This window comes from Misgurnus anguillicaudatus, chromosome 14, assembly GCF_027580225.2.
Source record: "Misgurnus anguillicaudatus chromosome 14, ASM2758022v2, whole genome shotgun sequence".
Classification (NCBI taxonomy): Eukaryota; Metazoa; Chordata; class Actinopteri; order Cypriniformes; family Cobitidae; genus Misgurnus; species Misgurnus anguillicaudatus.
Window position 1 is genome coordinate 21,223,594 of NC_073350.2, and position 12,457 is coordinate 21,236,050.

General features: G+C 40.2%; 1 protein-coding gene across 1 annotated transcript; it reads right to left on the bottom strand.

Moving 5' to 3' along the window:
* Positions 1-3,341: 3,341 nt before the first annotated feature.
* Positions 3,342-6,239, bottom strand: sox12 (SRY-box transcription factor 12). Its single transcript, XM_055184161.2, has 2 exons — positions 5,968-6,239; positions 3,342-5,754 (listed from the first exon to the last, which is right to left on the bottom strand). The coding sequence occupies exon 2, from the start codon at positions 5,659-5,661 to the stop codon at positions 4,621-4,623; it is 1,041 nt and encodes a 346-aa protein (XP_055040136.1). The 5' UTR covers positions 5,662-5,754; positions 5,968-6,239; the 3' UTR covers positions 3,342-4,620.
* Positions 6,240-12,457: the final 6,218 nt, after the last annotated feature.

A 12,457-nucleotide genomic window follows, 5' to 3' on the forward strand; every position in this document is an offset into this window, starting at 1 on the left:
GCTAAATGCCAACACATTCACAACGCGCTGTAAAAAGATCAAGTGTACGCACTGAAAAAAGAAAGGTATGTATTAATTCATCTAAGTTGAGGTAAGAACATATTAAAATATTCAAAAACGGTGGTGTTTCCTTTAAGAATTTCTTTCATTTTCCCAGTGTTTGTGTGCTATACATGTTTATGTTTGTTAATGGAGTATCCAGTAGCCTAGCATCCACGGTCAAACTGAAGTAATTTGAGAGTTGAGTCTGCTGTGCATAACACTGTTTGTAGTTGGTGCCAAACGCAAGCATTTCAAACCAGTCAGTAGGTGGTAGGCAGCTAACTATGTAGGCAGATCTCATTGGGGGGCAACATGGTCATAGTTTGCAGTCTGTATTTTATGTAAAGGATTACATTCACAAGATTCACATTAAAAACAAAATGAGGATGTTTCCCAACAGGAATTAGACTAGTCCTAGACTAAAATAAATGTAAGAGCTGTCTAAACTGAAACAATTTGCACTGACATAATCTTAAAATACATCAGTCCCCTTTGTTTTGCCTCAAAATGCACACCAGTAATGTTTTTAGTAAGGCATGTTTGTTAAAACTAGTTAAATTTTTATAATAAAACTAAGGCCTAGTCCTGGCTTAAGCTAATCCCTGTCTGGGAAACCACTCCAATGTGAATTAAAAAAATAATAAAGATCTTTGTTTTAACTGTAATAAATAAAGCAACACCACCCAAATCCTCAGAATATTAATAAGCTCTGGACTTAAATGTGAAGCTCATCACTGATGCATGTTTAAAACTGTTTGTTTGTGAAGCCTTTCAGCTTTCAGCTTTTGCATATAATGCTGTCAAAATCTTCAGGCCTGATTGGAAAGGGATTCTCTTTAACACTTTATTGGTGGCGCTTCTAAGTGATTTTTGGCAGCCTGTTGGCAGCAGGTTTCTGACAGACATATATAGCTCTGAGAAATCGCATGCTCCACATATGACAGGTTTAGCAAAGCTGAGTCTTGCCTGTGTGAAATTAGCATTGTCCTTGGCTTTCAGTCCCACCGAATGCTATTCATTAATCGCCAGCCCAGAGTAGGAGGTGCAGACCAGATGGGTATTTTTACACCGCTTCAGTTATATACAGCTTTCTGCATTTATCACTTTGACACTAATTTGCCTGAGCCCATCTGTGATGTGTCTACTCTATTTTCTAGTGCTTTTTCTAAAATTTCAAAACAATAAATGACAGCATCAGAAATGAATAAGAAAAAATAAAAGTCATTGCCAAATGGGCAAATAAAAACATGCTGGCAGAGCACAAGTGCAATACATTTAAATACACGTTTTATTTACAGCTGAAAAATGCACCAAAAGAAATATTGGATTTTAAGATATTTAATATTTAAAAAGGTACAACTTTGCAGATTGACCTTTGATGCTACATACAGTTGTACTGCAGATCATCTACAATAACATACAATGGAGTGCATCCTTGATCCACAGTGGGCTGATGTTTTTGTCCTGAGTCCGTTTGACTGCTGGTGTTTGGTACTGTATTGGTTCAGTGTGTAACCTGTTACAGTTTTCCATAGTGTATGAAAGATTTGATTGGCTCATGTTTTATTACATGAACTTGTCCCTAGGTGTGAACTTCAGGTGTGGCGATTAATTCAGAATATCACTGTCATATGGTCAAAAAACGGTCCCTAGTTGTTACTGGGGCGGTAACCTTTGTACCTAAAGTTCGTATTAGTACCTCAGAGGTATATAATGGTACCAAAGAGTACCTAAATGGTACACATAAGGGTACTGGCCCAGTGACAGTTTGTGACCAAATTTTGACCATTTTGACACAATGCTGCCACACTTAAGGGGATTGCACACCGGCCGCACAGCTCAGCGCCGCGTCGAGTCGCGTCTAGAACAACTCGGAGGTATTGTAAACCGGAAGTGCACATTAAATAGCGCGCGCTTCGTCAGATAGCATCTACTTCAAAATGCAAAATATATGTTAGCAGGCAATGTTAATCGTTAATGATTTGGGACAAATATGATGTTATTTAATGTTAAACTATGTGTGTGGCGCGACAGGGATTTGAGCAACTTCCTGAGTCACAGCTGGGCGGCGCGGACAGGCGCCACCTGGCGGCGCCGGTGTGCGTATACTCAAAAAAAACAATGCGTTTGGTTTTTTTAGAACGGCGCGCAGCGCCGCGTCGCGCCTAGGAGAACTCGGAGGTATTGTAAACCGGAAGTGCACATTAAATAGCGCGAGCTTCGTCAGATAGCGTCTACTTCAAAATGCAAAATATACGTTAGCAGCCAATGTTAATCGTTAATGATTTGGGACAAATATGATGTTATTTAATGTTAAACTATGTGAGTGGTGCTGTGTGGCACGACAGGGATTTGAGCAACTTCCTGAGTCACAGCTGGGTGGCGCGGACAGGCGGCACCTGGCGGCGCCGGTGTGCGTATACTCATAGAAAACAATGTGTTCAATTTTTTTAGAACGGCGCGGCGCTGAGCTGCGCGGCTGGTGTGCGATCCCCTTTAGAGTGTGCAAGATCTGGATTACAATAGTGAATGTATTGCATTCCTGAAAAAATTCCCTGATGATTGTTGAAGGCTCAAGCCTATTAATTTCTTTCACTATCCTGATGAAGCATGCAAACTTTTGGTTTTTCATAATACAACTAATGCTACTGTATTATGAATTAATACTGTCCATTGCTCCAGTCTTAAAGAAATGAAAATGTCCACGAACCTTCTAAAAGGTTTCTACGGTTTTGAGCATTTAAATGCTTTCCATTGTAAAGCACTACATTTTTCATTACTATACATATATGTTGAGGCCTATTGCTCCTCTTTGTACAAATTGCTCAGATTCCTCAAATATGTTTGCGTTTTATGAAGAAGGCCTCGTGTACCACAGACCGTGTTTCCTTTCCTGTCTATAAATGTTTCACTTTCAGTTGAAGTACAGATACCTGAATAACGTGTGTGTGTGATTGTACCTCAGTATGTGGTGTCACTTTACAGTATGTACTAAAAACTGGTTGGTAAAACTAAGACTTTCTAAAATACCGGTTATACAGTTGATAAGAACTATCTCAGTCAGCTCTTTTCTACAGTAAGGAACACAGCGAGATGAAAACTAGGTATGCCACTGTGGTCTATGTGACAAAAGTAGTCATTTAGTGGTCCAAACAGTGAGGTTAAACCACCCAGCAGGTTCATTCTGACGTCTTCAGCTATCAGCTGAGGGTGCGCACCATGCCACAGAATCTTGAGGAATTGAAGAGGATTAGCAGTTTATGTAAGATATGAACTGCAGGGTTTGTTGTCCCTTCTTATAACTGTTGTTGTGCCAAACCGAGCTGAAATTATTAAGAGCTTGTTGGTGAAAAAGGGATGGGTCCTGTTGGAAACCCAATGAGAAATCTGTCACCTCAGATGGTTTCTTCGAGAGTGTGGGTGAGAGAGACGCACACACAGATCATCACAGATGAATTACCTACGGGAGGCACTAGGACCTAGACAAACAATCCCTGAGAGAGTCAATGGGGGCCAGCTGGCAGACACAGATTTCTCGCTCCGATCGGGGCAGCTGCAGCCGGGCTGCAGACATTAAGCGCGTTTTAGTGAACCGGTGCAGGAGGCCCCCCAAGCCTGCCCACCCCCAGCAGACGCTCAGTGAACGCAGGGTTCGACCCCTGCATAAAAGCTGCTGCCTGCATGGACAGATGCACAGTTTCCTGAAAGAACCAATCGTAACCCCCACACCCCAAACCCTCTGTCCACAGTTCAGGCACAACAGACTCGCATACACACAACCACCTGCACGCAGGGCCAATGCAGAGCTGCCTTTAAATCACACATGTGCGTCGGTCTGCGGCAATGGCGAGGCGATGAAAGTGCTATTACCTAATTAAAAAATATGATATGAATTATGTCTGCAGTGATATTCTCGGCTAGGTTCCCGCATTATGGTTGCTGTGCTGTGTGCGTTACATAGGCTGCAAATTTTATTACGCATTACGATTTCACTCATCTTTTCCTTTTAATCCTTTCCAATTTAGTTTTTTAATATTAATGCAAGAATACCGTCAGGGGATCTGCACATTTTCGAAACATTCATTGACGTCTCTTCATGGAGATGATTAAGGGTAGCAACACAGCACTATCAATGTTATAAGCTGTCATGAAAATTACATGACTGGATATTAAATAGATACAGATCTTCGCCTGGAACCGATCTGAGTTTTATTGCTGCCCATCAGATGCTTAGAGACATTAATGTAAGCTTTAAAACATTCATCAAGACAGCTGTTAAAACTTTGTTTCATGTAACTGAAAATTACACCCGGCTGATGTCTGTGGATGTCTCTTCATAGAAATCGATAAACTGAGCATTTTACTGAGCAGCTCTGCAGAGGCCTGCGTGTCTCTTAGCTAAACCAACAAGATGTGACATGCTTGGAACGGAAAAGCAATAGCACTTATGGAATTCATTGAGAAAAATAAACACATGGAAAAAGGGAATCGTCCAAGTACGACATGGACCAAATATTTTCAGGACCTCTGATATTTCAAATTGGCAGCTATGCAGGCCCTGTCACATTACATTGGACTTCAGTAAGTGAACACTAGGTCTGAGATGCTGGGTACGAGCAAGTCTCCAGAAATCATCTCGTTCACCTCTGGAGTGCAGTAATCTGGGAAGTCAAAATGGGATCCTGAGTTGGCATGAAATGCTTCAAAGTCCTTGTCCAGAGTGGAGCAGTCCATAGGAATACTGTTAGATATGATGTGCAAGAGTTCCTCCTCTAGTTCCTCATCTGAACAGGCCGAGGACACCAAAGAGGAGGAGCTGGTGGAGGTCGGAGTTGAGGATCTACCTGAGGTCGACCCCCGTGGCTCTGGAGGAGTCGGGCACTCATTATCAGAAGTTGGATGTTGGATGTTGCTGGTTTGAGAGATGGGCACTTTCTCTCTGAGCTCAAGTACTGGTTGCTGGTCCTCAGAAGAGTTGGTAGCTTGCTGGTGAAGGACAAAATGTCTCGTCTGGTTGTGATCTTCTTGCAGTATCACTGGACTTTCCAAGTCTACATCCACTGTGTCATCGTCGCTTATGCTCTCGCTGTAGCTCTTGTATTTATTGCTGTTGAAGTTCATTCTATGCTTGGAAGAAGCAGGTTTGATCTTAAGCCCTTTAGTAGATCTTCCCGAATGGGACTTGCTGGATTTGAGAGGAAGCTTCTCCCCAAGTTTCACAGGAGTGGACCCCTTGCTCTTCTTCCTGGGACGGTATTTATAGTCAGGATAATCGGCCATGTGCTTGAGGCGCAATCTCTCCGCCTCTTTGATAAAAGGTATCTTTTCGAAATCAGGGAGCATCTTCCAGCGTTTTCCGAGACGCTTGGAAATTTCAGCGTTGTGCATGTCAGGCCACTGTTCCATAATCTTTCGCCTCTCGATCTGAGACCACACCATGAAAGCATTCATTGGCCTCTTTATGTGCCCAGTAGGGGTTTTACACCAGTTGGGGTCTTTGTTGGACGGTACGTGTCCAAACACCTCAGCGTCATCATCTGCTGCCAGTCCCGCAAACGCCTCTCTGGTGGAATCGCTGTCCATGACTGACGAGTATTTGTGGCTCCTTTGCTGAACCATGATGCAGCACTAAAATCTATTCAGTAAGTTCCCTACAGTCACCCATGACTAGACGCTCTTAGATGCGGCAACTCATCAATTCCTGCCCTTTTCCTTAAACAAAGAAAGAAAGCGTCCTCATTCATCTGTTAAATGCACTAAAAAGTTTTGTGACCCCTTTAAGACAACTGTTTCTATAGTGTAACCTTTTTTCTTTTATATAGATATTAATAAGTCTATGATTATAAATCTGCATTACTCCTTACATATGAGACAGCACTATAACTACAGTTCATATTAAAACAACATAAATAAAGATTTACTTACAGAAGAGACAAAAAGTGCCCTTTTGTGATGCAAAGCATACAAAGTTGATCTTGCGTTTCTCACATCAGCATCTCCTACGCCGTTGCAACTGTGTAGTGGATGTCAGCTGACAAAAAGCTTACTCTCCAATGCCTGCCTGCTGTTTTATCATTCTGTCCTGGGCAGACCGTATGCAGACCCTCTCAGACGTCTCTCTCTCTCTTTCAGTCACTCTCTCTCTCTATCCTTGTCTGTCGTTTCTCCTCCCTGCTCCCTCTCTTTGTAGGGACAGCCCCCCCGTCTGCTGTTTTATAAACCCACACTGTAAACAGCTCAACCTTACCAGACACAGTCTCCTCCCCTTCCACCCACCGCTCTCAGCCGTGCTGCATGTGTTTGTGTGCATGTGGGTGTGTGACTGTCAGGGATGGGGGTGAAAGTTTCCATGCAGTGAGGTGCAGCTACAGTGCAGCGGATGGAAATAGAGAAAGAAAGACAGAGAGAGAGAGAAGGAGAGAGATGCTAAAGAGGTGTTACTGCTACAAGCACAAAACTTAAATAAGGACATAACCTTCAAGCCAGCTTGAAGTCTACTGCATGTAGACTTGTACGTTCACAGGTGTGATGTAATTTTCCAACTGTAACTTGTGATAGTACAGTAAGCACTTTCATTTAGCGTTTGGGAAGGCGGAAGGTAGGGAAATATGCATTTACATGTAAAGTTTTGGGTAGATATGAGGTAAAAATGAGGTTATAAGCGGCATGCATGACAAGTGTGTGAGACCGCAGTACATGTCAACTTTACAAAAGTACTGCGCTTTCTATTAAAAAAAGGAAATATGAAGAGTTTGGTTCCAAAACGCAATAAACACCAAAATCACTAATGTATCAGGTCAGTATTTAAAAGTAAAATCTTAATTTTACGCAAAATACAATATTCACCATGTTATTCTGTCATCTTTTCTCCCTTTATTCCCAAAACGCAATAAGCGCCATTCCTCTTTTTTTGCAGAATGCAATAAATCCGCTCAACAAATCACAGCGCACCATTCCATGCATTGTAAACAACAATGGCAGCACGTTGAATACACAGAATCCTAGTTTTCCTCATCTTGTACTTTCATGCTAACACATTGACCCCAGCGGATCTTTAGAAAAACGTTCCATTATTTTACACAAAACTAACGAAAATCGAGCAGGACCAAAAAATGTTACAGCTGATCGGTGTCAAAAAAGTTCTGCGACGACGTCTCAAGGATGACAGCAGCAATGACACTGTTATTAATATGACAAAGTAAGTGTTTTGATTAATGCCATTAATTTTTAATCAGTGTATAATACCAGTCAACTAAATCAATATAACATGGCAAAGATTAATGCACATTTATATATTGATTCAATAAATTTTTAACATTTAGAAAAAAACGTCATGGATTTATTGCATTTTGTGGAAAAAATTATCGTTTTTTTTTTTAAATAAATCTTTAAAAAATCAAATTACGAATTTAAATGTTAATGTTATTATAACCTAAAGATGCTATGTAAAAGTTTGTAACAGAAAATAGTGGTTTTCATCTTGTCACTTTTTTGGTATAGAAAACACATTTTTACTGAAATTAGTCAAAATGGATTTATTGCGTGTTGGAACCAAACTCTTCATATGTACCGTATCGTCACTAAAATGCTATTGATGGTTATGATAGATTGATGGCTGTATGGATGGAGACGAGCATATATTAGTTACAATTCTAGATCTTAAACATTGGTGCAATGTGCTCTCTCTCTGTCTAGTGTCTTTCACACGATTTTCTTTAGGATTTAATATATAAAAACCCTAGGGAATACAAACAGCATCTAATAAGCCTGACATATTACGAACATTAAATAAAAAGATCTATACGCATAAGGTATGACATCATTACATCTGTCCTCAAAATTGACGGTTAGAATGAGCAATCATTATCTAAATAGATACCGCCACTAATGTTTTAGTGAAATATGTCAGCCGATCCATATGGACGGCGTCACAGCATCAATACACCGCTCCATCGATAGACGCTGAAATGCCCCAAAACAGTTAATTAAAGCAGACTGTCACTAAAGTGCCAATAATGGTAATATACATTTAGTAATCAATGGGGGCGGCTGTCAGAACCCGAGGTCTGCAAGCTTGCATTTCTGTAGGTATGTGCATATAATGGGCAACTGTCCAAAATCGTGTCTGCCAAATTAAATATTCCCATACAGTCACGCATCAGTTGACCCGTGTATTTCTGATGTAAGCGTGGGGGCTGTTCTCTGAATCAGCAAAAATAATAAAATCCAATTAGAGATATGTTTGCATGGTCCATTGTGTCAAGTTCGTGGTGAATGGACGTACATCGAGCCTGTGTGTCCTTCAGCACTTAACGTAATGATCTCGCCAACGTCATGGTGTGTCAGACACATTCATTTGGCAAATAAAACTGACATTAGCCTGACACTAGAGAGGGAGTGTGGGGTTTATGGGGGTGTTAAGAGAAAAAACAACAACAACACTATCAACCACCGACCCTGGACAAATCCTCGACCAGACCTAGACACATCATCTAATTACAGAACGGGCAGAAAAGGGAGGATTGGACCCCCAGATCGGGATGGGTGTCTGTCTGGCTGATAAGGAAGGACCTCCTCCTGTTCTGTGCCCAGTTTGGGCGAGCATTAGAGCGGGACATAGATAGATCATCTTTCAGGGATTAGTGGGCATAGAGAGGGGGGCATTGCTTGATGTGGCTGCTGTTCCAGTTTCTAAAAGAGGGAGCAGCGATGTCACTGAAGGAACATTTGAAGAAGCACGTCATAAATGTGGATTTATCAAATAATAAAAATGTGATAAAATTGGGCATGTACCTGCCACTGTGACCACTTACATCAACGTTACATCAATTGCTCACTCTTGAGTTTCAACAAAATATCTCATCTGGTCTGTCAGAGGTCAGAAAATGAATGTGATTGCTTTCTTCCATGACGTTTGCACACTTACAGCTCTCTTATATATCCTATAAGATTATAGTTAAGTCTCCTTTTATATCACTTTGACTTTTATATACCTCGTCTTGTTTTGACCTTAGTCGAAATTCCCCTCTGAGGTGTCGTCCAAGTACAGCTGTGCTTACAATATGCACAGCTCTTGTTGTTTGCATTGCGGTAGACATGCAGTGGTGGATGGACACATGAATTAAATATACATAAGTGTATGTATATATATTTTATGTATACTGTATGTGTCTGTACACAAATGTGTGCTTTTGAATGTATTTTATCCAGAACTGTATGGTTGAATTACCGGCCCATTATCACTCTCCTTCATGGTCAAGGGTGGAGGGGGGTGTGTGTACGTGTGTTTGTTTTTGTCTAGATTTGTTTTGGGACATACAAGATTGTGGATTACATGCACTGGCAGGCACAAATCTGAGACTTTACTTCTCCAACCCCCTCTCCTATTTTTCCCGTGCTGGTGACCTTTGATCCATGTCAGACAGAAGCAAAAGAAATGAACGTGAACGTTCCTCATCCCAGTCTGTGGCCCCTGACCTGTTTAAAGCCCCCCTGCCCCCTATACACCATCTCAGCCATTCATTTCTGAGGACAGAAACTCAGCCTGAACTAAAACTGAGATGACGGATTAGTAAGTGTGTAAATCTAATCTCCCCAGAGGAATAAAGATAAATATCCCCAAAATCAATTCAAACTGTTATGTCACTCAAACAAACCACTTGTATATCTGTCATACACCTTCATGCACTGGAACAACAAATTCTTACTGTACTGTCGTTTCAATCTTATTTCTTTTTTTTTAAGATGCTTTGATAACTATATTTAGAAAATGAAAGTTAAAGTGGCTGCCATTATGTAGTATAATGAAGCTTGTAGCTTCAGAATCTTAAAGGGATAGTTCAGCCAAAAATAAAAATTAAAGGGAAAGTTCACCCAAAAAGGAAAATAATGAAATTAATGACTCACCCTCATGTCGTTCCAAACTCGTAAGACCTCCGTTCATCTTCAGAACACAGTTTAAGATGTTTTATATTTAGTCCAAGAGCTTGTTGACCCTTCATTGAAAATCTACATGGTATACGGCCCATGTCCAGAAAGGTAATAAAAACATTATCAAAGTAGTCCATGTGACATCAGTGGGTCAGTTAGAATGTGTTGAAGCATCGACAATTAATTTTGGTCCAAAAATAACAAAAATTACGACTTGATTAACCATTGTCTTCTCTTCCGCATCTGTTGTGAAGCACATGCGCAAGAATATCCGCAGTGACGCGGATGACGTGTTATCTGGTGTGCCCCAGATTTTTTTGTGTTTTTTTTTGTTTACAGTCTGAGGAAGATACACGCTATAAGTTTGAAAAAAAGCTTCGCAAACATGTCTGAGGATAACACGATACCGCGTCATTGCAGTCACGTGACTTTAGTCTCGCGCATGCGCTTCACAACAATTGCGGAAGAGAAGAAAATGCTGAATAAAGTCGTAATTTTTGTTATTTTTGGACCAAAATTTATTTTTGATGCTTCAACACATTCTAACTGACCCACTGATATCACATGGACTACTTTGATGATGTTTTTATTACCTTTCTGGACATGGACAGTATACCGTACATAGATTTCAAGGGTCAACAAGCTCTCAGACTAAATCTAAAACATCTTAAACTGTGTTCTGAAAATGAACGGAGGTCTTACGAGTTTGGAACAACATTAGGGTGAGTCATTAATGACATTATTTTGATTTTTGGTATTTCTTTAAAATGAATTAGTTGTATTACTCAATTTTTCCACGGAAAACTTGTTTTAAGGAATGCGCACTCATCATTTTTTGACCACACAATAAAAGTGAATCTTCGTTTGTGTTCAATGAAAGAACTTTACTGTATTAGAATGTGTAAACGATGACCTAAATGTTCATTTTTAGGTGACCTATCACTTTAATAAGACACGTTTCATCTTACATGTTTAGCACCATCCTCCTTTGAATAATACCACACAGAGGGTCAAAAGCTTTCTGATATAAGGTTCACCCCATCCACTACGAGTGGAAGGACATCTGGAAGATCCTCACTATTCGACGGCTGACCCTGCTCTGGCCAATCAGAGGACACGATTGTGAGGGTCAAGCTTTTCTCGAGAGGTTACTGTCTAAGTGGTGCGATTGAATGAGATAAATAAAGGGGATTCGGACCATGTGCATTGGCAATGAAGGGCCAGGGCCATAAAAGGTTGCATCTGAGCACTTTAGTCGATCAAGTCCTCTGAACTCATATTCCATCATAACCCACCCTCACTGTTTCCTATTCACAAAAGAGGGACTCTGAATCTACTATTATAGACTAAAAAATACATGCAAACCTGCTTATTAGCGCATTTTTAAAAGCATTAATAGCAAAATGATGTAATATTTGCCTGTAACATATCAAATGCAGACTGTGGATGATGTAAGTGATGACTGTGGATAATATATACATTCTGTCCTATAACTTTATGAAATGTTTCTTCAATAACAGTACAAGTAAAAGTGCTAACTTTAGCACGTATTTAAGTAGCAAAATGTTCGGTTAGGGCTAGTTTATTATGCTTTGCATGTTGACATGCTCCATCTGCTCAAAGTGTTTCATTAAAGAGAGAGAGATTACAGCTCAGTCTGACATGACTATGAGATATAATGAGTAGTCAACTAGTCAGCTTTTAGGGACATTTGACTGGATGCAGACATTAACTCTTTACGATATGGAAATAACTTTTTTTATTAACAAAAAAAGCCCGGCACTGTGGCGCATTAAACTTTCAGTATCAATTAAATGATACGAGTTGCCGTCATTATGGTGTGTAACTTCAAGTGCGTAAAACACATTAGGCATAAAATATATTCTTGGTTGCTGCTTAGCATTTTCCATAATAGAGGTTATAAATAAAAAAGATATCCTGACTAATGTACACGTACCATGTATTGTTATAATTGTCCATCTGTCAAAATTTAATTAGATGTTTACAGGGTGTCTGTGTGTAGTGAAATCGGATGTGGGTGTACATTTCTGGACATTTCCCAAAGTGCCTATTACAGTATGAAAGCAGACAGTACAGATTCTCCCACACATCATCAGAGGTGTTTACCACCGAAACTGATTCTTCACCAAAATATTAACACATTAAACTGTAAGATATTATGTATTGTAGTTTCGAAAATGACGATACTTAGTGATACTATAAAGTACTGAGAGTTTCTTTTTTTGTGGCGCGGCTTTAAACAAACCAGACAGAATATGGAGGTCGACGACAAATGAATAGAATATGTAGAGTTTACATTACATGGTGTCCTTTAACAAATCACAAGTCTGGCTTTGACATTGTCAGGGGAGGGCAAAGCATAGAAAGTAGGCTTTGGAGTGAAGGGCAGGACAGGGTACATGTTGTTCTGCATGATCTAGACTCCCCAACTATATCATTTTGAATAAAACACTCCTGACATTTA

Coding starts and splice junctions, on each gene's coding strand:
- sox12 (XM_055184161.2), bottom strand. CDS start 5,661: ATGGTTCAGCAAAGGAGCCACAAATACTCGTCAGTCATGGACAGCGAT.